Here is a 27,891-nt window from a genome sequence, read left to right on the forward strand (position 1 = left end):
TTTTTTGGGGGGGAGAGGAAACACTGGGGATTGAGCTGAGGGGCGCTCCACCACTGAGCCACATTCCCAGCCCTATTTTGTATTTTGTATTTTTTTTTAGACTCACTGAATTGCTCAGCACCTGGCTTTCGCTGAGGCTTTGAACTAGCCATCCTCCTGCCTCAGTCTCTGAGCCACTGGGATTACCACCACCCCCAGCTGCTGCTTGCTTCTTGAAGATGGGATTCCATGTAATTTTTATTCTCTTCATCATTCTTAAATTTTGGCCAAAGAACATGGATGACTTGAAGTCAGAGTAACATTAATAGCTGGCATTTGGCTATTTATGATAATACCATGCTGGATGCATTATCCTGGTTTAAAGCTCATTCATTCTGTCTTCCTAGTGATCTAGAGTGGGAAGGCACTACTATGCCCCTCCGTCTACAGAAGAGGAAACTGAGGTTCAGAGTGGGTTAATGGGCTTGCCTATAGTCAGATTGCCAGGGAGTGGCAGAGTTCTGATTTAAAACCACAGTCAAGAAACTAATCCAAAAAAAAAAAGTGAGCATTTAATCATTACCATTACAGCTTCTGAGGACTCCAAGCACCAAAGAATCTGTTTTCTTCAATGTTTTAGTATGAAAAATACCCAAGAAATTGAAAGTAGAAAGAAAAATATAATGAATTCTGACGTACCCACCACCCGGCTTCAAGGAAGTCCTGGAATGTGGGAATTTGGTTGGGGGCTCAGGGCAGGGGATGGCGGGGGTCAGGGAGGAGAACCACCCAGACCTCCCAGACCCCCTTTCACACACACACAAGCACACACGCACCCCTGCACCCGCACAGCAGGCTCTCAGATTCCACTTGCGGCAGACTCGGTGGGGCACCGCGGCTGCCCTCCCTCTCTCCACCTCCAACCAGCTCCTTCCTCCTTGCTACCGACTTGCATTTCTCCGGCCGCCTCCTCTGTAGGTCTCTGGTTCTCCTCCAAGGCCTTGACATTTTGCCAGCCCCGGAGGACAAAGGAGGAATGGCCAGGGGCCCTGACAGTATGCCACAGTGGGCAATCCTGGTAGTGCTGACCACCATAGGCACAGCTGTGACAGCGGCCACCAACCCTGGCCTCCTGACCAGGATCTCCCAGAAGGGCCTGGACTACGGTAATTGGATGCCCTCCTTTCCTCCTCTCCCACCCCTGAGGAGTCCTTCCTGAGCACTTCCTGGTCCTCACCATTCTGCAGGGTAGGCCTCTCACCCTTGTTTAACCTGCAAAGAAACCGTGGCAAAGTGAGTTGCCGGAGACCCCAGGGCTGGGAAGGGACAGGGATGGAACTGAAACACTGGTCTAGAAGGTTCCAAGTCTAGTGCCCAAACCCCTGAATGTGCACAATCCCCTCCCTGTCCCCAACCCAACTCAGGTTCCTAGGACCCTCCTCCTTTCCAAAGTCCATTTGCCTCTATTTGCTGAGAAGACTGGAGAGGTGTGTGGGCAGGGTCCCTCCTTAGTGGTCTCCACAGTGCAGGGGCTGGCAGCCATATTGGGCCCAACATGTCTGGGTGACCCTGAGAGTATTCCTGCAGGCCCTTCATCCAGGGCCAGCCAGAGGAGAGAATAGAGTGAATGCCCTGCTCTGACTTGGGCTGGGAGCTTTATCCATGCAGTCTCATTTATCCTTGCTTCCACCGTGGGTGGGACTTGCTGTTATTTATCAATGTTTACAGGCCAGCAAGCCTGAGAGTCAGAGCCACGCGAGAAGCAGGCAGCCTGGTTTTGTCTAATGCCCCAGCCTGGGGCTGCTCCATGCTGCCTCCCATTGGCAAAGAGATGAACTGCAGGTGTGAGGGGGATCCCCAGTACCAGAGAAATCAAAGCAAGGGGAACACAGGTCCTCACCAGTTGGTGTACCACTGGGGAATGACAGGACAGGACCTCAGCCCAGGCAAGCCATCTCCAAGTCCCAGGGTGCCAACGGAGGCCCCACGTGAGCTAGGAGCAAGGAGGGTGGCCCTGTGCATCCCAGAGCTGGGGTGCTCCTGAAGGCTTCTGGGGAGCAGAGGCTCAACTGAGGGTATCAAAACCAGAAGTCCTTGTGCTCAGTCAGTTTCCCCTTCTATTCATGCTCCCTGTGAGTCTTCTGAAATGCAGCAAATCTGATCATGCAGAGTCCTGCTCTCCCCTTCAGTGGCTCCCTAGGGTCTTCAGAAGCCACCCTGACCCTCTGGCCTGGCATCTGAGAGCCTTCAAGGCCTTGGCTCCTGTGAACTTACAGATCATGGCCACCCCACATTTCCTTTCCCCTCTGGGCTGTGACCACATGTGCATGGCTTACTTCGGAGCCCCAAGAAGGCTTACCCCAGGGCTCTGTGACTAGAAGGCTGAGCTCAAGTCCTGTCTTCTCTACTGGTCAGACGTGTGGTCTTGAACAGAGCTCATACCTTCCTGAGCCTCCGCTTCCTCATCTATGAAATGGGAGCAGGGACAGGGCTTCTTCTCCTGGGATTGTTTCAGATGCAAGAGCTCAATACATGTGCCCAGCCCAGAGTGCCTGGTACAGAGAAGAGCTTGAACGCCCATCGTTGTTGTTGTTGTCATGGCCCAACTGGCTCTTGAGGAACAAAGGCCTGGGTAGCAAGCCTCCCTCGCCCCATCCCCTCAGGCGGCGTGTTTGTGTTAATCAGTTCTTCTACGCTCTTAGCCACATAGCAACAGATGCAGAACCCCTACCTTGGGGCATTTATTTATCCAACAAATATTAAGTGCCAGGCCCTGTGGTAAATGTGGGAGAGGCATTAATAAATAAAACTGACATTTCCGCTAACCTCGGAGGGGCTTACATCCAGCGCGGGAGCAAGACATGAATCAGAGTCACATGAATAAATGTGTGATTACAGATGGTAATGGGGTCTCTGAAGGAGTATCATGGCATTGTGACTATGATAGTGGGGAGGGGGGGTTTCTCTCTTCCACTGGGTCATGGAAGGTTCTGGAAGGAAGCAATGATGGAGCTGACTAGAAGTTGGCCAGGTGAATATGGGAGAAAAGTGTCCTCGACAGCAGGAATGGCATGTGCAAGGAGCCTGTGGAGACCATCAGAAAGCTAGAGTCCCGGGGCCCCTGAGGGCAGAGTGCAGACCCAGGCATGGAGAGGCTGGGTACTGAATGCCCATGAGCCCCCACCAGTTGCCTGGGGTGACATTGAGACCAGAGGCCAGCAAACTATAGCCTATGGGACAAATGTAGCCTGTTATAAGTTTCTGTGTGACCTATGATCCAAAAATGGTTTTTATGTTTTTAAACTTATTTAAAACTATTTAAACTCAAATAAGAATACCACCTTAGGAGCCAGGGTTGTGGCTCAGTGGCAGAGCACTTGCCTAGCAGGTGTGAGGCACGGGGTTTGATCCCCAGCACCACATAAAAATAAATAAAATAAAAGTATTAAAGGTATTGTGTGAATCTACAACTAAAAAAAAAAAAAAAGAATAATATCTCACATTTTGTGTGCTCTGGTTTGGATATGAGGTGTCCCCAAAAAAGCTCGTGTGTGAGACAATGCAGGGACATTCAGATTGTAAAGGTTATAACCTAATCAGTGGATGAATCCTCAAGTATGGAGGTGGTCACTGAAGGCAGGTAGGGTGTGGCTGGAGGAGGTGGGTCACCGGGGGCCTGCCCTTGAGGTTTGTGTTTTGTCCCTGGTGAGCAGCACCCTCTCTGCTTCCTAGTGGCCATGTCCTGAGCGGCTTTCCTCCACCACACCCTGCCCTCGTGAGGTCCTGCCTTACCTCTGGCGGAGGGCAATGCAGTCGGCTGTCTGTGAACGGAGACCTCTAAAACCGTGAGCCCCAAATAAACTTTTCCTCCTCTAAATTTGTTCTCACCAGGTCTTTTGGTCACATTGGCAACAAGCTGACTCTAGCGATGTGAAAATTGTATGAGATGCAAATTCCAGTGTCCATAAGTAAAATCTGGGAGCAGAATCACATTTATTCATTTAGATACTGTCTGTGGCTGCGTCTGCTCAGTGACATTAGAGTGGCATAACTGTGACAGAGACAGTACAAATCACAAAGCTGAAACTGTCCACTAACTGGCCCTTTGTAGAAAACCATCATGGACACCTGCTCTAGACCCTTCCAGTCCTGCTGTCCTTGCTGTGGACAGGGACCAAGGGTCCAGAGCCGCCCTGATCTACCACTCCGGCTCCCAAGCTGTGCCCCTGACTGTGCCCACCCTGTTCTCTCCCCTCAGCCTGCCAGAAGGGAGTAGCCATGCTACAGAAGGAGCTGGAAAAGATCAAGATTCCTGACTTCTCTGGAAACTTTAAGATCCAACACTTGGGGAAAGGGTATTACAGCTTCTACAGGTGAGGCTTGTCCACGCCTAGCCCTCTCTAGGCAGGACTGTCCTGGGGCCACCACAGCCACAAGCTCCTCAACTCCTGGAGTCTGGGATCCCAAAGCCAGTGTTGACACCATTCCAACAGGATGCCGTCCCCCCTCCCCAAGCCAATTCTGGAGGAAGCTGCAAAAGCTGCCTTTCTGGAACTCTCCGCAACTCCCAGGGGCTATGTGGTAAACCCTAAAACTCTGTCAGGTCCACGTATCAGAATTTGGGGGAGTTTCAAAGACAAAAAGTCAAATCATGCCAGGTGTGGTGGCGCACACCTGTAACCCAGAGGTTTGGGAGGCTGAGGCTGGAGGATCAAGAGTTGAAAGCCAGCCTCAGCAACTTAGCAAGGCCCTAAGCAAGTCAGCAAGAACCTGTCTCTAAATAAAATATTTTTAAAAAAGGGCAGGGGCTGAGGCTCAGTGGTTGAGTGCCTGAGTTCAATCCCTGGTTTAAAAAAAAAAAAAAAAAAAAAACTAATCTCAAAAGACCTAAACTTTAGAAGTTAGGAACTCATATGATTGCAAAGTCTCTGGTCTTATCTGACTTCAGGTTCGGCTTGAGCCAGGCTCAAATGTCACAGGACCCTGTTTCTCTCTTGCCATCTCAGCACAGCATCATGTTCTCAGAGAGGACTAATTCTGGGGCACAGTGCCCTCTCCAGAGACAAGGTAGCCCCCAGTAACTCTCACTTGACCGCCTCAGCACTCTCAGTCCCTGAAGAACAGGGCCTTCTTTGAGAACTCAAGCAAAACCCCAAGGCTCGTTCTGATTGGCCTGTCTTAGGTCATGTACTTGCCCCTGAACCAATCGCTGTGGCCAGGGGAATAGACTTCACTCATTGGCTAAGCTTAAGTTACAAGCTCCACCTCCTGAACGTGGACGTCAACCTTCTTCGGAGAGGCAGGGAACAGCTATGGGAGGAGCTCCCCCAAAGCAGAATGAGGCAGTTCAGTTATCACAAGAGGTTGGGGATAGTGACAGAAGACGTTCTCTACAGTGTTACACACCCCCTTCATTCAACGAATTGTTTGAGCTCCTACTGTGTGTCTCACACTGCAGGCTCTGGGGCTATAGTGGAGACCACACATTCTACCCTTTACAGAGACACATAGTAGCTTAACATTTGGTGGCTTCATTGATAGTCACACACCCCCGCACAACAGAGGTGACTGTGCCATTTTACAAATGAGGACACTAAGGCTCAGGGTAACTGCATGATAGACCCAGGCTCACACAACAGGACATCATAGACTGAGAGTCACATGCAGGTGTGTCTTGCCTCTGAAGCCCAAGCCACTCCTATGCCCAGGTATCCCTGAGACTGTTCTCAGAGCTCATGGCTCCTCCTGGAACCGGTGGGGTGAAGGGCTTTGCTGCGTCCCCAGGCAGGCACCCAGGAAGCTGACTGAACTTTTTTCCTTTGCAGCATGACCATCCTCGGATTCCAGCTTCCCAGTCCCCAGTTAAGACTGGAGCCCCAGGTGGGCCTCAGACTCTCCATCAGCAAAGCCAATGTGAAGATCAGTGGGAAGTGGAAGGGAAAAAAGAATTTCTTGTGCGTCTTACACCTGGGGTTTGTTGGGTGCACTCTGAGTGATTTGGGAAGGGATAAGATCCAGGGGGCAGGCAATGCCATACTTTTGCCCAAATTACCATTTGTAGCCACAGAGTTCCTCCGGGGGAAGTTCTCACCTAAGATGATTTAACATAACGCTCGGTGGAAAGCTGAGCATTTGTCTGTATCTCAACATGCAACATGGCGAGGCCCCTGGTCCTATGGCTCAGGGTGGGAAGCCAAACGGGGCTTTTCATTCATCAGCTAGCTAATGCCCTGTAACAAAACATTCTAAGGACAGTGGCTTAAAAAAAATCATGCATCTGTGCACTAACTGGTGCTTGGCTGATCCAGGCTCCGCCTTGCTGAGGCACCTCGTCTTTGGCTCCCCTCCAGGGCCCATTTTTGTTGGTAGTAAAGGTGCAAAAGGAAGCAGAGCAGGCCCTCTGAAGGCCTAGGCTGTGAATGGCCCATGGTCACTTCTATTCACATCTCATTGGCCAAAGCATGTTACCTGGCCAACCTCAAAGTCAAGAGCAAGAAAACATACTGATCCCCACCACCTGACACACAGGAGCCTGCCCTGCTAGTCATTATGGCCCAGACCAAATGATCACTTGGAGGACATGTCCCTTCTGGGGAACCTGAGGAGGAAATGCAAGAGAAGGCACACCAGGTGAAGGGAGGACTGGTGGGTCTGCCACTCCCCTCCGGAACAGTCACCCAGTTCTTGGCCACGGGCTCTTTTGCATCTCTCATTTCACATATTGACTAAAAAATAATAATAATACTGCATCACACAAGCATTCACAGATGAAGTGCACTGCTCAGAGAAGTTAAGAGACCTGCCCAAAGTCACACAGCAAGGGCAGGGGCTGAGGGATCTGCCAGGCAGACATGGGGTCCAGAAGTCCGGTTAGAATCCTGACTCTACTGCTCAGAGCTGTGTGACCTTGGGCAAGCGGCCTCCTCTCTGTGCCCTGTCCCCTCTGCCTTGGAGTGTGGATACCAGGGAAGCCCACCTCCAGCCATGGTGTGCAGTGTAAGTATGGAGGGAAAACCCTCTCAAGCCGCTTCTCTGTTTCCCTTCAGCTCAGCCAGTGGCAAGTTTGACCTGAGCATAGAAGGCGTCTCCATTTCGGCTTTTTTGAACCTGGGCAGTGACCCCACCTCCGGCCACATCACGGTGGCCTGCTCCAGCTGCGGCAGCCACATCAGCAACACCCGCCTGAGCATCTGGGGCAGCACCGTGGGGTAGGGCCTCCTGGGGCAGGGCTGGGAGGAGGGACGGGAGGAGAGCCGTCCCCTCCATCCCCGAGTCTAGGAAACACACCTCCAGGGCCCTCCCCACCCCAGGCTGGTCCAGAGGCCTGGGAGGGTGGGTCCAGCAGAAGCAGACACTGTCCCTGCCGCAAGGCTACAGGCCCTTCCCATGCCCCAGGCCTGTGCCGAGCCCCTTCTGTCTGTGCTGAGGACATGGCCCCAAGTGTGTGGGCACAGTGCATCGTCCATTCCACAGGTATCTACTGAGAATCAGGGGTGCACCAGACCCTGACGGCACACAAGGAAACAGGGGTGCCTCATAAAAACTTGGTAACACGGAGCATCCAGCAGAGGCTTCCTGTGGGCGAGGCGCTGTTGTGGCACCTACTGTATTCAGTCAGTGCACGCAGTGACTTGATGACGTGGGGCAATTATTACCCTATTTTCGGGAGGGCGGGGAACCAAGGCACAGAAAGAATGGGAAGTGGCCTATTTCTGTAGCTTGTCAGTGTTCAATTCAGGACTCTCTGTCCCAGACTCGGCCACACAGCCCTGATCTCTTAATGTTCCCAGCTCAATGGAGGAGCAAACATCAATTACACCATTGCATTTATGAATGGCTCACCTGTAATTACAAAAGGAGATAAAAACTAAGAAGAAGAGTACAACACGCAGTGAACAAAGAACAGGGAGAACAGACTCAGAACTGGGCTGGCTGGTTCTTCCGGATGAAATGACAGTTGAATTGAGATAAAAAGGATTAAGTAGGAGTTAATTAGGCAGATGTTAGGGATGGAGGGGGAGTGTTTTAAGCAGTGTGAGAACAGCATGTGCAAAGGTACTGGGGTGGGAGGAAGTACATGTCACAGAGGATAGGGCAGACCAGTGTGCAGAGTAGTGGGGAGTGGTGAGGAAGGGGACTGAGATGGGGGCAGGGGCCTGGCTGTGCAGCTACCAAGGAACTAACCCCATAGCAGATTGCTACAAACAGGGGGAGACATGTCCAATGGGGGGTGCTCAATAGGTGCCTGGGCCGAGGGTGCCAAGGCCTGTTTGGAGGAGGGGGAAGACTTCCCAGGTGAGACACCTCCTGAGTCCAGCTCAGGGACACCTGGAAGCCACACGTGTGACCCTACGTGTCAACCCCTAGGTGGCTGATTCAACTCTTCCATAAGAAAATAGAGTCGTCTCTTCGAAACACCTTGAACAGCAAGGTAGGAGGGGCCAGAGAGGGAGGCCCTGAGAGCCACACACCTCTCGTCACCAGAGTCTGAGGCAGGAGACAGGACTCCAGGGTCCCACAGAGCAGCTCTGGCCTCTGACTCCCCAGAGCAGACAGAGAGGTGATGGAGAGAAGCTGTGCCCAGCCACACGGGAAGGAGCGTCAGAGCCTATGTCACATCGGGGTCCTGGGGGCGCTGTCGGGAGCTGGGGGTTTAACTAGTGGGTTTAACCAGAGGGCTGCAGGAGGACGCAGGCCTGGTCACAGTGTGTTCTTGTGGGTCATGGTCACTTCTAGTGCTGTGAGTGGCTCCAGGGAATCCTTTTGTCACTTGAGGGGACAGTTTCCACTTGCTGCTCAGGATGCATCTGTCAGACCTGCAATATTGGAAGGGGACCATTCATTTTTGGGTTTTTTAATTTTTCATTTGTTGTTTTTAGCTACCCATGACAGTAGCTGCATTTTGACATGTTATACAAGCGCAGAGCCGAACTCCCATGCCTGTGGTTGTCGCCGGTGTGGGGTTGCCCGGGTCGTGCGTTCCCACATGAACATGGGAGAGTTTGGTCCCAGTCGTTCCACTGCCTTTCCTACCTGCTTCCCTTCGTTCCCTTTTGTCTGATCCAATGAACTTCTGTTCTCCCCCTCAGCCCCTCCTCCCCCCTCCCCCCCCCCCCCCCCCCCCCGTTGTGTGTGAGCCTCCGCTTCACAGAGGACATTTGGCCTTTGGATTTGGGGGACTGGCTTATTCCACTTGGCACGACGTCTCCAGTCCCACCCTTGGACAATTCCTTTCCCGTGGGACAGTTGCTCCTGCCTGGCCTGGGGCAGGGGTGGGGGGCAGTCCATCCTAGGAATGAGCCCCTGGCTCCGACGGGATGGCAGCTGCTGGAGACTTTGACACAGGCGGCTGCAAATCCTGCCTCAGTCTCAAGGGGGATGAGCCAGGCCAGGTGCATGTAGGGCTGGCAGTCACTGTGGTCCCAGTTTAAGTGACGGATGTGGTGCGGGCAGAGACAGCAGGCACCTGGCCTGAAGTTTGGAGGCTCCATTCTAAGGGCTGGAGGGGAGGCAGGACCCCATGGCAGAAGAGGGTGGCGGAAGGAAGAGCTCACGTGGTGGTGAGGAGCAGTGAGACTCCACTGGCCAGATGCAAATATATACCCCAAGCCACGCCCCAGCTCCCACCCCCTCGGCCACACCTTCCACTTCAGCTACCAATCAGCTGATCCCAGTCAGGGGATGGAGTCACTGATTGGTTAAGACTCTACCCCAATCATTTCTCCTCCAAACCTTCTTGCATTCTCTCACATGTGAGCTTCTGGGGGACACCTCACAGCCAAACCCTAACAGTCCTCAAGAGCATGTCCCCGAGACTTAGTTCCTCTAGCCACGCCCCGCTTGCCTACAGTGACCACGCAGCAGTCCTTTCAAATTATTAGTCTAGCCAATGGATTAATCCACTGATGAGGTTACAGTTCTCATCATGGTCTAAAAGCTTCACCTTTAAACCTTGCTAAATTTAGGGACCATGCTTTCAACACATGAGCTTTTCTGGCATATTCCAGATACAAATCATAACGCTACCTTGTGTTTTTGTGTCTTCACACCTCATTCCATGAAGAATCTGACACCACAAAAACAGACACAAGAAAAACAAGACAGCCATCAACAAAGAACCCCACCTTACAACACAGAAAACCTAAAATTCATCAGGGAAGAGCCACACCAGGGAAACCCAATGCAGGTCACACGACTGTATACAGTTCTTATTTCTAAGCTGCCTGTTGAACTCTGAGCTTCCTGGTGCACAGAAAGGAGAAAGGGAAACTTGATTAGCAACATGATTTTCAGGAGGACATTCATGTGGTGTTTAGAAGCGAGGCCTTTGAGAGGGAATTAGGATTAAATGAGGACTTGAGACCCGGGCCCTCATGATAAAATAGTGGCTTTGTAAGAAGAGGTGGCGGGACCTCAGCTGGAATGCTGGCTCTATCTGGGAATGTGAAGCCCCCCACCATGTTAGGATGCAGCAAGAAGGTCCTCCTTGAATGGCCAGGCAGAGCCCAGTGCCACACTCTTGGTCTTCACAGCCTCCAGAACTGGGATTTAAATAACCTTCTATCTATCTGTCTGTCTATCTATCTATCTATCTATCTATCTATATAAATTACCTAGTCTCAGGTGTTTTGCTACAGCACCAGAAAATGGACCAAGACAGCATGTCTCTGCACCATTGTGTCCAAAGACCATTTCCCACTATAGGTTCCTTCCTTGGTTCTCCCTAGATCTGCAAGTTTGTGGCCAATTCTGTGTCCACCAAGCTGCAAGCTTATGTCAAGAATTTTCCAGGTGAGAGTTGGGTGGAGACTGAGGATAGAAAGGAATATAAAGGGGAGGGGGAGGGAGGCAGAGTGGGTGTGACAGGCCTGGTCCTGAATGGGAAGGGACAGAGCTAATTTCAATTGGCAGGTCCTTGACATGAGATGGAACAGCCCATTCTCCCAGCCCAGCAGGGGCCAAAGGCCAGATACCCCAGTTTGCCTCCACCCCAGTACTGAGGATTGAACCTAGGGGTGCTCTACCACCGAGCCACATCCCTTGCCCCTTTCTATTTTTTACTTTGAGACAGTCTTGCTAAGTCACTTAGGCTGGCCTCAAAGTTCTGAGCCTCCTACCTCACCCTCCAGAGTCCCTGGGATCACAGGTGTGCACCACTGCTCCCAGGTAGATACCCCAGCTTTCTGAGGCCACAGTTACGTAATTGGTCTGAAATCTGGTCACTTTTTCTGGACCTCGGTTTCCAAAGCCTTAAAATGGGGACAGGCCTGTGGCAAGCTGCCAAGAGCAGCGGCAGGCAGGGGACCTCCTCTGGTGAGTGTTCAACAAGTTACAGACACTCAGCCTCCCCACCCCACCCCCAGCTGGGCACTACTCTCCACTTCCCATGAGGAAACAGGAAAGGGAGGTTCAGACAGGAGCAGAGACTTGTTCAAGGTCACAAAGCCTTTAGGTTGCAGAATCCCTGCCTGGAGCTCATCCTCTGTGCTCCAGCGGCCACCAGGGCTGCCTCCCCGCGGAGCCTGCAGGTGATCAGTCAAGATGCTTTTTCTTCTGCCAAGGCCCACGCTGGCATGCTCAGAGCAGGAGCAGGTCGAGGTCTGGCCTGACTCAGGATCAGGTCCTCCAGGACACCCCGAACTCTAAGCCTCAGTTTCTCCCCTGGTTGGGCAGGAAGGGCAAAAGGAGGGTCTGGTGTTTATTTAAGTTCTCATTGATGTCACCTGGGAAACAGAGAGACCCTGCAGACCCAAGCCACAGTCAGCAGGTACCCTTGCTGATACATCCCTCCTGGGGTCTGCACCTATGATGGACAGGGCCAGGGGCAGGCACCTGCTCACCTGGTCCTCCAGCACCTAAGGGATGGGTACCACCCCCATGTTACAAATGACCCAAAGTGGCTCAGAGAAGCTCAAGGACTTGTTCAAGGTCACGCAGAGTCCATTCTCACCTATGTCTCTCCCCTCACCCTGTAGGGCATCTTTTGTTAGTTAGTTTGTTGGGTCACTCATCCTGGGGCTGTTGGAAGAAGGGCATGGGACGGTTCTATGAATGTGGGGTGAGGGTTCACTTCCTTTAAGGGGAGTTAGGGAGGCCTCTCTGGAGGAGGGGAGTGGAGGTGGCATCTCAGTCTTGATCCAGGCTTAGGGGACACTGCCCCTGCTTCCCAGCTGGGAGCCAGCTCATGGTCCATCCTCTCTCCTCTAGTGACCACCCAAATAGATGCTGTGGCTGGGATTGACTACCGTCTGGTGGCACCTCCGATAACCACGGCTGAGAACCTGGATGGGCAGCTGAAGGTGAGGCTGACCCCAAGAGTCCATCCAGTCACACTTCAACCTCCGTCCCCACCCTGGAGCCCCCGTAGTAATTGGACAGCAGTCTCCCACAGACTCACCCCGCTTCCTGTCCTCCTCCCTCTCTCTCCATGCTCCCCTGTCACCCGCTCCAGCACGCAGGCCTCCTGCTGTTTCAGACACACTCTGTCTATCCCCCAGGGCCTTTGCACTTGACGGTCCCTCTGCTGGGGGTGCTCCCCCACCTCAGAAATTCACACAAGTCTCCCCTGCTTCCTTTCTGTCTTTGCTCAAATAGCACCCCCCTTCTCCCACACTGTGCTTTCTCTCAGCAGAGCTGACTACAGCATGTACACACACGCATGTGCACACATGCGCACACTATGACCAGAGAGAAGGGGCTGTGTGTGCAGCACCTAGAACCTGCTTGGCACATAATAGGAGCTCAGTCATATCTGTTGGGTGGACGGATGGATGGAGTCTCATTTGGGGCTACTTCCCCTGATGCGCCACCAGACACACTCAGCTCTCGCTCCCACCCCAGGGTCTCTGTCCTAGCTGTCCCTCTGCCTTAGCCCCTGCTGCCTCCACTCCAGCGGGTCTCTGCTTAGCTGTGGCTCCCAGAGCAGCTGTCCCCACCACCCAGCTTTCTGGGTCTCACCCCCTGAAACTCACTCTGGACGGATTGAGCTCCGTCAGTCCCTCAGTGACTGGTGATTTGCTCCCTTGTTTACATTTGGCGAAAACATATTTGATGTAAAAAAAGAAAATTGAGAGACTGCAGAGAGATGGAGAAATGGAGCTAAATAAACAGAAGGGAAGAAGGAAGGGAAGGAGGGGAAGGGCATGGATGGAGAGGTGAAGAGAAAGGGGGTGGAGATCACCCAAACCTGCAACCCAGAGCCAGCACTACCAATGCACAAGCGCAGATGCCCCACTGCAGGTGTAAACCAAGGCATGGGAAAATGCACGCACACGCCCAGGCGCAGAAACACGAAGCCACACGTATAGAAACAGAAATGCACACACATACGTGTTTGCACAAGTCATGGTATACACACTGCTTTCCAGAGCATAGAACAGAAATGTACAAAGGGAACAGCGTCCCACGCCATCTTTTTTTTTTTTTTTTTTTGGTCCTGGGGATTGAACCCGGGGTGCTTTACCACTGAGCCACATCCCCAGCCTTTTTTATTTTTTTATTTTGAGACAGGGTCTCACTAAATTGCTGAGACTAGCTCTGAATTTGCAAACCTCCTGCCTCAGCCTCCTGAGCCACTGGGATGACAGGTGTGCACCATGCCCAGCTCCATGAAATGTCCTTTTATAGGCTGTTCCGTCTTCCAGTGGACAGCCTGGGATAAGGTGTGTGGACAGTGGCCCCCAACTGCGACATCTGGACTCTTTGCTTTTTCTCCCACAATCCTAACCAGTTCTTACCCACACTGGCCTTTTTGCCTGTCACTCAGTATGCCACCACTGGAAGGATGAGTTTTGCAAGAGAATCATGCACGAGGTGGCTGAGTGTGGGGGATACGGAAGACCCAAGCCCAAGTCTCAAATCTGCCTCCCTGAGGACCGGGGGGGTGGGCATATTTATGGGCTGGGTGAAGGGGAAGACCACCAGAGGCTAACTTAGGGCAGGTCCTGCAGGTGACCTCTAGGAAAGCAGGGAAGGGCAGGTGAAGTCCAGCCAGGTGAAGGGAGGTGAGCAGGTGTCGTTCAGGTTTTGCCTGGGCTTTCAGTCCCCCGCTGTGTCTCTGCCCATTCTCAAATGCTTCCTATCAGTGCAGCTGCTGGCGCAGGCTGCATGCTTAAAACACACACAGGTAAGTGATGAGATGGAGGTAAAAGGTCAAAGCGACCTGTAATGACCCCAGCGAATGGGAAAGGTTGTTGACTTCCTGGGCTCCTGTGGGGGCGTCCGCCACCCGGGTCCCAGGTCCTAGGTTCTAGGCACCCACACTTAGGTCTTGCTGAGGACCACCCTGCTTGCGTTTCTCACCTAACAGTAACTGTGGGAGATGGCTCCTGGCAGAACACAGGTCTCTCTTCTTTTTCTTTTTTTTTTTTTTAATTAGCTTTATTTTCTTCATTTTTTTTTTTCGTGGTGCTGAGGATTGAACCCAGGGCTGCACAGGTGCTAGGCAAGCGCTCTACCACTGAACCACAACCACAGCCCATTCTTCTTATTATGTTTAAGAGTCCTGTGGGGGTATCCCATAGTAGGGGCATTGTGGCCATTCATTTTCAACGATGGCACTATTCAAAGGCGCAGAGAATGGTACAGTCCAGGTATGCACCACCCAGATTGGAAAAATGTGACATTTTGTCCTATTTGATTTTTTTTTCCTTTTAATTGTGGAAATAACTTCCCACGCCCCTGTGGCCAACCCCCTGCCAACCCCGCCCACCTGCCTCTGCACCCCTCACCCGGGGACGCGTGCTGACAGTGGCACGTCTATTTCTGGCCGGTGTTTTTATACTTTCATCGACCTTTACATTTTACATAGCTAGTCTCCTACCCTATGGATCCTTCTATAATTTGCTTTTCAAAGCTCAACATTATTTTTCAAGCTAAATAAACAATCTACTTTTGTAACCTGTGATCAAATGGCTCTGTAGAAATAAACACGGGTCCCCAGCCACATAGGAGCCCTCTCACAAAAAAGGAGCAGGGTTAGCTTAAAATGCACACAGAACTCTAACTGGTGTAGCTCTTTTCAAGTTCCCTAACAGGAAACAGCAGAGCCTCTCTGTTCTCCTGATGGGCTCTGCGGGGCTCAGTGGGGTGGATCCAAGAGCGTGTGCACTGAACCCTGAGAGCCTGGGTTTGATTCCTGAGCTCTGGGAACCTGGGCAAGTAACTTCACCTCCCTGTGCCTCCATGTCCCCTCCCATACAATGAGCAGAACTGCACCCTCCACAATTGACATGCTCCTGGAAATCAGCCCCCACGAGGAGTCTGCTGCTGTGGTTAGTTTTCTGGTCATTGCTTTTCCTTGGTCTGAGCGGGGTCCTCAGCCCATCTTCCCATGGGATGGAGATGCTGACTTAGACCTTCTGCAAGATTCCTGAAGCTTACCCTGTCCCTCCACCTCCAGGGGGAGTTTTTCAGCCAGGCACACCGCAGCCCACCTCCCTTCACCCCGCCAGCAATGGCATTCCCCGAAGACCACGACCGCATGGTGTACCTGGGCATCTCCGACTACTTCTTCAATACGGCCGGGCTTGTGTACCAAGAGGCTGGAGCCCTGAAGCTCACCCTCCAGGACCACATGGTAAGACTGAGCGGAGCGCTCGCAGGAGCCACACCTTCTGGACTTGCAGCTTTGCTCAACCGACCTGAGTTAGATTGCTGGTTCTAGTCCTCTACATCTGGGTGACTCTAGGGGGGTCACTCAACCTTTCTGAAGCTAAGTTTTGTCGTCAATAACAGCACCCTCCTCCCTAGAGCATCATGAGAGTTAAATGAGATATGATGCCTCAGAGGCACCTGCCCAGGGCAGGTGATGAGAAAGGAATCCAGCAGCTGCCACCGCTGAGCACCTGGAGGGTCAGAGGCTAACCCAGTCTCAGCCTCATTCTGCACAACCCTCCTCCTCTTCATTGTCTCTGTCACAATGGCTGAGTCTAACTCACAGTCAGGTCACCTCTCTATATGTGAGGAAATGACCCTCCTTTCCAGGGTCTAGGGACAGCCTGACCCCAACCCGGCCACCCCCCAGTGGGGCTCCTCATGCTGCTCCTGCCCCAGACATCAGATTCCGGGTGCCAGAGGCACGTGAGCTCCCACGTGCTCACTGTGGACTCTAACGGAGACCACCCACGTGGGGACCCCAAAGGCTGAATGTTCACAGCAGAGAGTCCACCCCAATACTTGTTCAAAGGTGGGTGGGAACGGGGTCTTGGCGAGGACAGGGAAGCCCTGTGCTGTGGTTGGCATGGGACAGCTGACTCAAGGGGGTGCCCCACGTCCTCGGTTGGGCCAAAGATTGAGGCTTCTCAGGGGCAAGAAGTGAGGGAGCTGGCAGTCACTGGCCACGTCCATCAACCTGGCCGATGGCTGCTGAGGCTGTAGGTCAAGGTGCTATTATCACCTATGGTCTGGGCTTTGTGCTTTGGCATAGCCACTCTCCCCCCACCCCACCTGTAACAGAATCCCCAAGGACCGTTTCTCCTCTCTCCCTACAGATGCCCAATGGATCCAAATTCCTACTGACAACCAAGTCCCTTGGAAACGTCCTTCCTCAGGTATGAAGGGCTCGCTCTCCTGCCCTCCGCTCCCGAGGTAGCCTGGGCTCCTGGAGAGACTGAGGCCCCTCCAGACCCAGAGACAACCCCCCACTGAGGGCGGAGGCAGCTTCATGCAGCCCCTCTGGGTCAGAGATAGGCACCCAGCTCCCCACGGCTGAGGCTGGGTGGGGGGACAGGGGACTCAGCCCCTGGACAGATGCTCACTGCGTGCCCAGCTGTGCCCAGCAAATCAGACCATGTGCTTGCCCGCGGCAGCTCCTCGCCCTGTGGGGAGAGAGAAATATCTAAGTTCACAAGATGATGAGAAACGAGACAGGCTGTGACAAGTGACAACCCAGGGGGCTGAGGCGGCTTGGGTGAAGGTGGCCACGGCAGAACTCTGAACGAGCCCACTCAGGCTGCTGGGACAAAACACCCGGCACCAGGTGGCTTTCAGAGCAGAGCTCTGCTTCACTGCAGTCGAGACAGAAGGTGGAGATTTTATGCCTGGTGATGTGGTTGCTGCACTTGGGTGGCCTTTCTTCAGGGCGCGCATTGGGGTGGATGGAGAGCTCTGGGGTCTCTTCTGATAAGGGCGCTAATTCCGTGAGCCCGGGGCCATGCACGTGCCTTCATTTAGCAAAACTCCCTTCCTTACAGGCCGTGTCTCCAAATACAGCCACACCCGGGGTCAGCGCTCTAACACTTGAGTTTAGGGAAAGAGGGGACAAGATTTTCCACTGTAACAATCTGTCTACTGCTAGTCAGCTTTTTGTCACTGTCACTGAAATACCTGAGAGACAACTTGGAGGAGGTTGATATTTGTATTGGCTCATGGTTTTGGGTTTCAGTCCACCGTGAGCTGGCCCCAAGGCAGAATATCATGGCGGAAGGGTGACAGAGGGAGGGAGAGGAGGAAGGGGCTGGGGCTAAGACAAGGGCAACCTCCATGACCTACTTCCTCCAACTAGGTCTCACCCCCCAGCAGTCCATTCAGTTATCCGTGGATTGATCCACCAAATAGATTAATCCACTGATGAGGTCTGAGCCCTCACTAATCAATGCCTGAACTGAACCTGGCTGCCTTTGGGAATCACACTTTCAACATAAGAGCTTTGGGGGGACATTCAAGATCCAAACCCTAACATGGCAGCATCTCAAGAAATTTATATAGAGGGGAAGTACTGGTGTTAGGAGGGATGTTTGGCTGGTAGGGGTCCTGGGGGAATTGTCTTGAGGTGGTCTTTGCATTATAGTTGTATTAGTAGTAGTAGTACTGGGGATTGAACCCAGGGTGCTTTACTACTGAGCAACATCCTCAGCCTTTTTTTTTTTTTTTTTTTTTTTTTTGAGACAGTTGCTGAGGCTGGCCTAGAACTTGAGATTCTCCTGCCTCAGCCTCCCAAGTTGCTGAGATTTCAGGCATGTGCCACTGAGCCCAGCAACAGTTACATTAGTTTTACTCAGCCTGGGCTCACCTGGGGAAGAACAGGAAGCTAGCAGAGAGCAGGGAGGGTCTCCAAGACCCTCCTATTTTCTTCTGGAAGCCGCTAATGCTCTCTGAGGAGGTGACATTTGAACTGAGACCTGAAGGAAGGGAAAGAGCCAGAATAGGGAAGAATGATGGACAAGCATCCAGTGAGAGGGAACAGAGAATGCAAGAGTGCTTGTTGCATTGGAGGAGTGGAGAGAGTTCCATGTGCCCAGCGATGGAGGACAAAAACAGAGGGGTGTGGAGGGAGGTCAGCCAGGTGCCGGTGCCAGACCACATGGTTATTTGAATTTATTCTAAGAGACATGGGAAGACACTGGAGGTGCTTATGCCATGGAAGGGCGAGATAGAATTTAGGAACATGTGTGTAAAATGTAAACCTTCTTTGTTGATTGTCCCTACTGGGCGCTGCAGGTGGCTAAGATGTTCCCCAACATGAAGGTGCAGCTCCAGGTCTCCGTCTCGACCCCACCACAGCTGAACACGCAGCCTACAGGCCTTACCCTCACCCCGAAGCTGGAGGTCCAGGCCTTTGTGATCCTCCCCAACTCCTCCCTGGTGCCCCTCTTCCTGCTCAGCATGGTAAGCTGCTTTGGGTGAGGGCAGAGGGCAGCTCTGTTCTTGGAGTCAGGGGACCGGGTATGAATCCCACCTGGATTCCAGCCTGGGTAGTGTGACTCCAGAGCCTCAGACCAGAGCCACTGTCCCCGCTGGCTCCTGGCTCCCACCTGCGTCCATTCACCCGGCACCCACTGGGTCTTTACTTTTGCAACCACCCAAGCTGTCATTCAATCAGGTCTGCTGACTCCGATTCATTCACTCACGTCTGTGGCCATTTAATTAGGCATCTGTGCATTGTTTTCTCCCATTCATTCATTTATTTACTCAGTTATTCATTCATTCAATTATTCATTACATTGCTGGTAATTATTCGTTGGCGGCGCCACCTTCACCGACCACGCCTTTGTAGCATCTGTGATCTGTCTGTGTGCTCATCCATCTTCCGTTCATTCCTGTCTCCGAACTGTGCGTTCCTTGCTTTCCCCTCTATTTGCAGATGTGCTTGGTCCTCCATGTTCAGGATCTCATTCCCTCGCTGGTTTGCACTTTTATTCACTTGCTACCTTCTTGCTCCACTGAAACTTGGGAGGGTGGGTTCCTACAATGCCCAAGGGCTGCTTTATAGCTGGTGTGGCCTCCAGGATGAGTCCAGATTCTCTCCCCATCCGTGGGGGGGTGGTGCACTTAGAGGCACTTTGCAGATAACATGGGTTCTCAGGGGGTCATCAAGCTCAGAGTCTGTGAATCCCTGAGTGAGCGCTGTGAGACCCAGAGCTGGCCTGGACTCCCCCCCCCAGGTCTGTCTCACATGGTCCCTCCCAGAGTGGCTGGGGAGTTCTGAACCACTCCCAGAGCTGGGGGAGAGGATGGATGCTGGCTGATGGTCCTGGAGTAATCCACACCACGGAGCACAAGCAGACCTCCCTGATCCTTGGGGACTAGCCACGAAGGCTGCTGTGCAGAGCCTTCGAGGAGCCAAACCCTCTCCCCCATCTTGGGGGCTTGCAGAGCCCCAGGCCCCGGGCTCAGGCTCATCATCCTGGGCTGTTGCCTTGCAGACGGCGAGTGCTGCCTTGGAGGTCGGTGCCAGGTCCAACAGGCTTGTTGGAGAGCTGCAGGTGGACAGGTGAGTGGGGACAGGAGGGCCAGGCTGCCCATCCCTTCCTGGGGTCCATGGAGACCAGTGACCTTACCAGGTACCAAGCACATGTCCTTGCCTCTGTTCCCCCCTCACGTGGGCAATGGGCACAATCTGCCCGTTTGCAGACAGTGACGTGCTCAGAGATGTCACATGTCGTAGGATGACCAACCGCTTGAGTTTGCCAAGGAAATGTCCCAGTTCTAGCACTGAAGTCTTGCATCTTAGGACACCTGTCCATCCCAGGCTGGCACATGGAGGGGCGGTGCCCTCTGAGGCCCATGCCACAGTGAACCACAACAGTGCCCAGCGCCCCCTGTCCCTGGCCTTTCTTGGCACTGGGAAATCCCACTTCATCTTCTTGCCCTGTCCCTGGGATTTCAACACCCAGCCCCTGCTGGCTAGGTGACAATCCAGACCCACATGGGAGCCACGTGATAGTCACATGACTGGGTGTGAATCCTAGCCCTGGAGGTTGTGGGCAGAGCTCTGACGGGAGGCTGCTGGCATTTGATGGGCAAGCACCAAACTCTCCCCACTTCCTCTTCCTGGCTGTACCATGGGCCTGCTAAGTATTCCTGGCCAACACTATCACCGGGAGGAGCTATTAATATGGGGGGAAGTGCCTGGAGCACTTCATAGGATATAATAGGTGCTCAATTAACAGAAGGGCCTAAGAAAGACACATAAAAAGATATGGAGAAAGCAAACCAGAGAAAGAGGGAGACATTCAGAGAGAGGGACAGAGAGACACAAAGGAGGAAGGAAGGAAGGAAGGAAGGAAGGAAGGAAGGAAGGAAGGAAGGAAGGAAGGAAGAAAGGAAGGAAGGAAAGGCCTGGAGAGAAAGAGAGACAGATGGAGAAGCACATTAAGAGGAGCCACAGACTGACATGGAGGGAGGGAGAGAGGAAGGTGGGAGAGATGGGGCCATGTGCCCACCTGATAGTGGGTCCCTGGCGCAACGTCTGCCTCCTCACCCTTCTGTTGGGAATGAGCCTTGACCCACATTCCCGCCTGTCTGTCCCCGCCTCCTCTCCAGCGCAAAGCTGTCCTTCTTAACCTTGACTCAGCCCCTGAGGTCTACATGCTGTTCATTTCTCCTGGTATCATTTGACAAGTGTTACTGCTTTGGAAACATGTGGATTTAATTTGCCTCGAAACACCACAGGCCTCTCTAGCTGAGCAGCCAGAGAGGCCACAGCTGGGTGGAGCGGAGACTCTGGGAAATGGGCGGGGTAGGGTCTGTGGGAGAATCCCTGGAGTGTGGATCCCTGCTGCCCAGCCACAGGGAACACAAGCAAAATTTTCGACACTTTTTTATTTCGTCCTGGGGTTTGAACCCGGGGCCTCTAGACCATGAGCTACATCCCCAGCCCTTTCTATTTTTATTTTGAGACAGGATCTTGCTAAGTTGCTAAGTCTAGCCTCAAACTTTTAATCTTCCTGCTTCAGCCTCCCAAGTCACTGGGATCACGGGAGTGTGTCACTGAGGCCAGCAAGTTTTTAAACTTTGAAGGGTGTTAGACACAACAGGACTTTGGCCCCCAAGAGACTTTTTGGAAATCCTGCTTTGCTAATTGTTAGCTGTGTGGCCTTGGGCAGGTTGCTTGGCCTCTCTGAGTGTCAATTTTCTGATCTGTAAGATGGCAGGGTGGCCTTTGCCTTTTGGAATGGGACAGGAATTCAGTGGGGAACAGCATTCAACATAGTAGGTTCCATAAGGATCTCTGGATCTCCCTTTTTCTCTGTGATCCCAGTAAAAAATGCTGTGCAGGCTGTCAAGGGCAGGGGACCAGAAAGTCCTAGACTTTCAGGCCAGAGGGGACGCAGGTGTTCAAATTCTGTGCTTGACTCTGCTGTCCCCTGTGCTGGCTTCACGTCCTGCAGGCTGTCACCAAGTGCAGCTTCCTGTCTGGCTGTAGAAAAGAGCAGCTAATGCCCAGTTTTTCTAGCGGTCCTGGGACCAAGCCTTGCTGGGCCACCAGGGGTCCCAGGCCCATCCTCGAAGCTGTGACTGCAGCAGGGGACCACGCCCTGTGGCCAGCACACCCAGAGGCCAGCGCACCCAGGGGCCAAGTGGGGTCAGCTTCCCCCGCTCTGCAGGGAACGTGTGCCTCTCCCAAAGGAGGGCACAGTGGCTGCACGGGAAGATGGTGGGGGACACTAGGTAGAAAGCCAGGTGGCCTCAGCCCTCAGCCTTCCCCCACCTGGGCACCCACTACCGGCTACTGGTGGCCTCACTGTCCCCTCCCTTCTCACAGGCTGATCCTGAAATTGAAGCGCTCCAACATCGGCCCCTTCCAGGTGAGTCTGAGGCCTGGGCCACTCCCCTGTCCTGGCGGGGGCGGCTCACAGGCCCCTTCCTGGCCTCACTGATGAGGCCACTGGTTCATTTGCATATAATGCAGATGAATTAATGGTGTGGAAACTTGGCGGAGGGTGGTTGAAATGGAGTCCCTGCTCCAGCTTCCAAACTGGGAGGCCGAGGGCAAGTCCCAGGCCTTTCCTCAGCCCCAGACTTTCCTGGCCTGAGTGAGTGTGTTGAGGCTTAAATGGGGCTAAATACACACAGTCGGTACCCGCCCCCCAAAAAAACTGCTCCACAAACATTTGTTGGACAGATTGATTACTTTATTGGGCACCTACTACGTGCCAGGTGCCTTCCTAGTTATGGTGATGTGCTGAGCCTTATGCAGTAGTGAGGAGATGGGCAGCAGGGAAAGAAGTTTGCTTCCATCGCGATCAAAGCCATGAAAACCAGAACAGGGGTGGGGGGGACAGTGAGGAGGAGAGCAAGTGTGAGAGGTGTGATCAGGACGCGGAGGTGTATCTAGACTCCTGGCTCAGCAGCGGTGGGTAGCAGAGTCACATGCCGAGGCAAGAAGGGGCAGGTGGTGGGGACAGTATCTCCTCAGCCCAACTGGATGGTTACTTCCTGGGAAACACTGGTCACCAACAAGTAGAGCCGCCCAGAGGCCCTCACTGGGGCACTGGGAACCAGCTACCCATATTAAGAAGGCACTCAAATGCCACCTGTGTCACACGTGAAGCCCTGGGGTGGATTTTGTCCAGGGTCTTGCCACGAGGCCTGTATTCCCTGCAGGGCTCTGGTTGAACCCTTCATTGCTTTGGTGAGCATCTCGTTAGGTCCCTGAGATGCCCCCTGAGGTCCCCATCACAAAGCCTTGAAAGCCACCTAGCCCAGGAGTCAGACCTTGGCAACCCCCTCTCCAAATCTGATCAAAATCCCGCCGGCCATTTCCATCCTGAGAGGTCACATCCAGCCTGAGAGGAACCCCAGAGTGTTTCCATGGAGTGCAGGGCCCACGCCTCCTGGGGCGCGTGACCGAATCAGGAATTGGCTTCTGCTTCTGCAGAAAATCAAAATGTGAATTTCCCAGAACTCAGATGAAGGAGGACACCACGTTTGTGAGCCCAGGGAATTACAGCCCGGGAAAGGAAACTCAATTGTTGCAAAAACAAAAACATACACATTTATAAGTTGTAAATGTCACCTCTGTGGTCAGTCATCTTGATGGCTTCATATTGGTTTTGAATTTTTTTATTACTGCCAAAGCAAAAAAAAAAAAATAATATATATATATATATATATATATATATATATATATATATATATATATATATATATCTCCCCACTATAGAGCATTCAGAACCTGCAAGTTTACCAAACATGGAAAATAAAAGTCATTCATATTTCCCCCACTTAGTTCATAATTTGGAATATATCCTCCCTGACCTGTTGCTCTGCCTATTTAATTAAAAAAATGAAATGATGTGGCAGGGCCTAATGACACATGCCTGTAATCCCAGCTACTCAGGAGGATCACAAGTTCAAGACTAGCCTCACCAACTTAGTAAGAACCTGAATCAAAAATCAAAAAGGCCTGGAGATGTGTCTCAGTGGTTAAGCACCCCTGGGTTCAATCCCCAGTACCCCAGAGGGAAAAAATGGCATTATGTGGGCTGAGTATATAGCTCAGTAGTGACAGAGCACTTGCCTAACGTGTGAGGCCCTGGATTCAATCCCCAGGTCCAAAAAGAAAAAAGTTTTTAAAGGCATCTTGTGATTTCTGTAACAGCCTTTTCCCCACTTAAACATAGAGTGAGCATATCTCTATGTTGATTATCGTGTTACTTTAACGATTTCTTGCATCAATGTACCATTCATTTCTCTCAAGTGACTCCCCTATTGTTGGACATGTAGATTGCTCTCAGTTTATGGTTGGAGTTACTTTTTTCACTTTGGTTAGCATCTTTGCTAGATCATGTGCCTGGGATGAACACCTTGGAGGCACCTTTGCTGGCTGCAAAGGCCCACAGGTTTTTAAGGCTTTTGATGAACTGGACCAAATAGCCCTTAAAAAGGGTGATTCCATTTGTCCTCTAGCCTGCAGTGACTCTTTTTAAAGCAAAGGTTTGCTGGTGTCCTTCGTCATCATCTCTGTGGGGCTGAAGGTGATGCATCTTACAATTTAGAACAGGTTCTTGCACCCGAAAGCTGAGAACAGAAGAGATCATGTGGCTTCTGTCAGGCTGCTGCTTTCCTTGTTGGGAGCTGCTGAGGCTCCTGGGTGGGGTTCAGGGGGCTGGGGGGCTGCTGCCCTGACCACATGGGCCTTTCTCCTGGTGTCCAGGTGGAGTTGCTGCAGACTGTCATGGACTATGTAGTACACACTGTGCTGCTGCCCAGGGTCAACGGTAAGAAGCTTTGGAAAGAGAGTGGGGTTGATGGTCTAAGGGACACCTCCTGCCTGGTTCAGCTCTGAGGCCACATGAACTTCAAATGGCATCTGACCTAGAAAGGGGTGGAACCCCAAAGTTCCTGTATGTGGGCTGGTACTTCAGTCGGTCCTTCCAACGTCCTGGTGAGATGGGGATCGTGAGCATCTCTAGGTTTCACAGGAGGAAGTGAAAGAGCAGAATGGTGGAGTGGCCTAGGTCAGGTCACAGAGCAGGCGAGAGGTGGAACTTGGGTCTGATCCCAGCTCGGGAGCCAGAGGCTGCCATCTTTCTCCAACTCTGGGAGAAAGGCTGGAGTCTCCTGCTAACCTCTGCTGAAAGGTCACACCCACCAAGCTGTAAGAACTCCAGGAGACCTGCCCCTCGCCTTTGAGAGCCAGGGGCAACGGGACCAGTGGAGGGCCACTCACATGTGACCTGGGTATTCGCAAACTATAAACCAGGCCGACCAAATATCACATGGAGTAAGATCTGGCCTCCTACCTTGACACACGTAGCTGCATAGTGACCTGGGGGACGGACTGGGATTCAGAATTCTCCAGAGCGGAGGTACAGGGAGAGCCTTCCCGGCCACCGCCCACCTCCAGCTCCCAGCTTAGCAGTGAGGCTGCGCGCACATGCGCACAGACACCCCTAATCCCAGGTCCCCGCCCTGCCCACACCACTGCGAGCTACTGCCCCCTGGCGCACACCAGTGGCCCTGCACTCCCGGGAGGACCGAGGTGGACACCCACCCGGGTCCTAGGAGGTGCCTTGAGGCCAATGGAGGACAAGATGGTGGGGACACGCCCATGCCAGCCCCTCCCTCGAGCCGGCACCCCGGCCTCCTCTTTCCTCCCCTGGCCCTCACCATCTGTCACAGAGAAGCTGAAGACAGCCTTCCCCCTCCCCATGCCTGCCCGGGTCCAGCTCTACAACCTGCTGCTTCAGTCCCACCAGGTAAGTCCCCCAAGTGTCCCGAGGTCACCTGTCCCGTAGCAACAGCTTATTGTTGGCATGAAGCATCCTTGGTGCCATGCCAAGCCCTCACAACCCTGGCATGGGGGTAGGCATGGTGGGGTGGGAAGTGGGGTCAGCGCCTGGCCGATTGAGGGGCAGCCGAGGAGGCCCCTGCTGGCTCCTGCCCAGCCTGCCCTCCACCCGTCCCGGGTGCTGGTCTCTGGACCCCTCTGCTCCTGGCTCCCCAGCTCTCTCCCCCTCTGGGAGTCTCCTGTTCCCAGCCCCCTCCCCTGCGTGCTGGAGATCTCCCTACCGTTGGCTTTCCCTGGTCACTCAGAGTTCCTCACCTCACCTGCCACCTCTGGACCACCCAGCGCCCGGCCACTCCCCAGCCTCCTTAGTTTCCCCCAACTCCTGCCTCTGGCACTTGCCATCTGCCCCACCCACCACCCTCAGGCCCCTTCCACAACACACCCCTACAGAGCTGTTATCTCCACAACAAAGCTGTCACCCAGTGTCACGGTCCTGACAACATGTGGCCCTTCCGGGAAGCCCCCACATCACCCACCTCCTCAATCCCCATAACCCCACCCACCCTCCATGTCCAGTCAGTCAACCCCCAATTCTTTAGAGCAAGGAGCTGCTGGGCCTGGGGGACTGGGGGAGACTAACCCAGAGAGTGGAGGAGGGGTTCCTCTGCGATCCCCACGTTTTACCAAGTTCATCGTTGTTGTTGTTTTTTAAAAAAAAAAAAAAAAAAAAAACCCTTGGTGCAATTTAATTTCTTCACTTCTGAAAGTTCTGAGTGAAGGGCATGAAGGAGCAGAGAGAAGTGGTTTTGCAGCCTTGATTGGAACAGGGACTCCCTGGAGCTGCCATGAGGCAGGGATGACAAATGAAGGCTCCCAAACAGCCTGGGGGTCTTCTGCCAGAGAAGGAAACAGCTGCCGGGGAGGCGGCCGTCGCATCCCCAGGCTGCCAGCTGCTGATGCGAGACCCAGCACCAGACCCCAGTGCCCCTGCTGGCTTCTGTGGTTCTGGCAGCAGACAGGCCCCGCGTGGCTCTCTCCAGCCCGACAGGCAGGCTTCCAAAGCCTCCCTCTTAAAAACGCAGCCGCCCCCAAACCTGCTTCCAGCTGCTGACAACACTCTGTCTCTCCCCAGAATTTCCTGCAGTTCGGAGCCGACGTTAACCTTGTGTGAGGTCATCGGGGGTACAGCGGGGTAGGGGCCATGGCCCGGGCCACCTTTCTCCAGGGAATCCTAGCTAGATCTTGATTGAGAGCCCCTTGCAAATTTCTCTGAACTCAGATCCAGAAATGATTTAAACATGGGGAGCCTGATCATTGGAAAAGAGTGTGCTGCGTATTTCAAGGTTTCTGGGCACCTGTCAACGTCGTCTTCACAATGTATCCTCCAGGAATCGCGTTTTGATTGTAACTGTAATATTTCTCTTTGGGTTTCCCCCTTCCAAAAAAAAAAAAAAAGGCAAAACAAACACCTTTATTTATTTTCTGTGATTTTGTGTGTTGGTACTATGTTTTTTTTGTTTGTTTTTTGGTTTTTTTTTTAATGTTCATTCATTCGCTCACTGTCTATAACAGCATGGCCTGTAACGCCAATGTACAGCTCAGATACGATTGCCTCTTCATTTCCACGACTAATATCTTGAGTCCCCCGCCATGTTTACATGAGCAGAAAGTCCCCTGCACCCCAAGTGTTCTTGGGGTTCTTAGTCCAAAGGGAGGGCGCTTTCCAGGGTCAGCCCATTGGGCTGTTGTTCCTGCTATTGCCATAAGGTGTCGCTGTTTAATAATGATCTTGCACAGTTTATTCCTGTGTCGCCAACGCTGGGGTGCTGGTTCCTGTCATCACCACACAGTGTCGCTGTTGAACAGCTGTCCTGCACAGCCCGGCTTCCCGCAGTGCCTTTGGGCTCCAGCCCAAAGTGATGGCTCCCTTGGTCCAAGCCCTTCTGCCCTGTCATGGTGCCCACTATGGAACACTGGGCCTGGGAAGACAGGCCATCCTTGGGTGCATTTCCCCACAACTCTCCCGACCTGACATGGAAGCCAGATCACCAGCCCAGACTGCCTTGGGCCTGTGGTGGATGTCCTGGTGTGTGTGGGGGTGGCATTTCCTGCCATGGGACACCAGTGAGATCATCCCAGCCATTAGATGGACTTCCTGCCAGTCCAGCAGTCCTGGGAGGCCTCTCTGAGCTGGGAATGTTTGATCTGAAACTAGAACCTGCAAGAACACACCTAATGGGTTGAAGCAGGTGGGGTCGTGGAGGAAGACACCACCAAATTGAGTTACCAAAATGGTACTTTTGGGCCATCTGGAAGCTTTGGAAGGATACGAATGGAAAGGAGCTGGTGCTAATTAGGAACCTGATCTGTTATTCGGACTTCAGCCGGGCTGGCGGTGGGGAGGATGGAGAGGTGCCTTTGTACCGAAGAAAAGCAGATGAAAGGTATGTTAGCAC

The 27,891-nt window shown here is 52.9% G+C and overlaps 1 protein-coding gene across 1 annotated transcript; it reads left to right on the forward strand.

Annotated features, from left to right (window-relative positions):
* The first annotated feature begins 1,015 nt into the window (after window positions 1-1,015).
* Bpi (bactericidal permeability increasing protein) lies at window positions 1,016-26,606 on the forward strand. Its single transcript, XM_076849480.1, has 15 exons — window positions 1,016-1,145; window positions 4,238-4,352; window positions 5,805-5,933; window positions 7,026-7,187; window positions 8,347-8,410; window positions 10,707-10,770; window positions 12,187-12,278; window positions 15,380-15,556; window positions 16,470-16,529; window positions 18,418-18,585; window positions 19,623-19,690; window positions 21,965-22,007; window positions 24,359-24,422; window positions 25,327-25,403; window positions 26,568-26,606. The coding sequence occupies exons 1-15, from the start codon at window positions 1,016-1,018 to the stop codon at window positions 26,604-26,606; spliced, it is 1,452 nt and encodes a 483-aa protein (XP_076705595.1).
* Window positions 26,607-27,891: the final 1,285 nt, after the last annotated feature.

Source organism: Callospermophilus lateralis, chromosome 3 (genome assembly GCF_048772815.1).
Source record: "Callospermophilus lateralis isolate mCalLat2 chromosome 3, mCalLat2.hap1, whole genome shotgun sequence".
Classification (NCBI taxonomy): Eukaryota; Metazoa; Chordata; class Mammalia; order Rodentia; family Sciuridae; genus Callospermophilus; species Callospermophilus lateralis.

What these genes read in the sequence shown, in the direction of transcription:
- Bpi (XM_076849480.1), top strand. Translation starts at nt 1,016, where the DNA reads ATGGCCAGGGGCCCTGACAGTATGCCACAGTGGGCAATCCTGGTAGTG. An exon ending in GAAACACCTTGAACAGCAAG is followed by an intron (nt 8,411 to 10,706) that starts GTAGGAGGGGCC and finishes GGTTCTCCCTAG; the next exon opens with ATCTGCAAGTTTGTGGCCAA. An exon ending in CCAACATCGGCCCCTTCCAG is followed by an intron (nt 22,008 to 24,358) that starts GTGAGTCTGAGG and finishes CCTGGTGTCCAG; the next exon opens with GTGGAGTTGCTGCAGACTGT.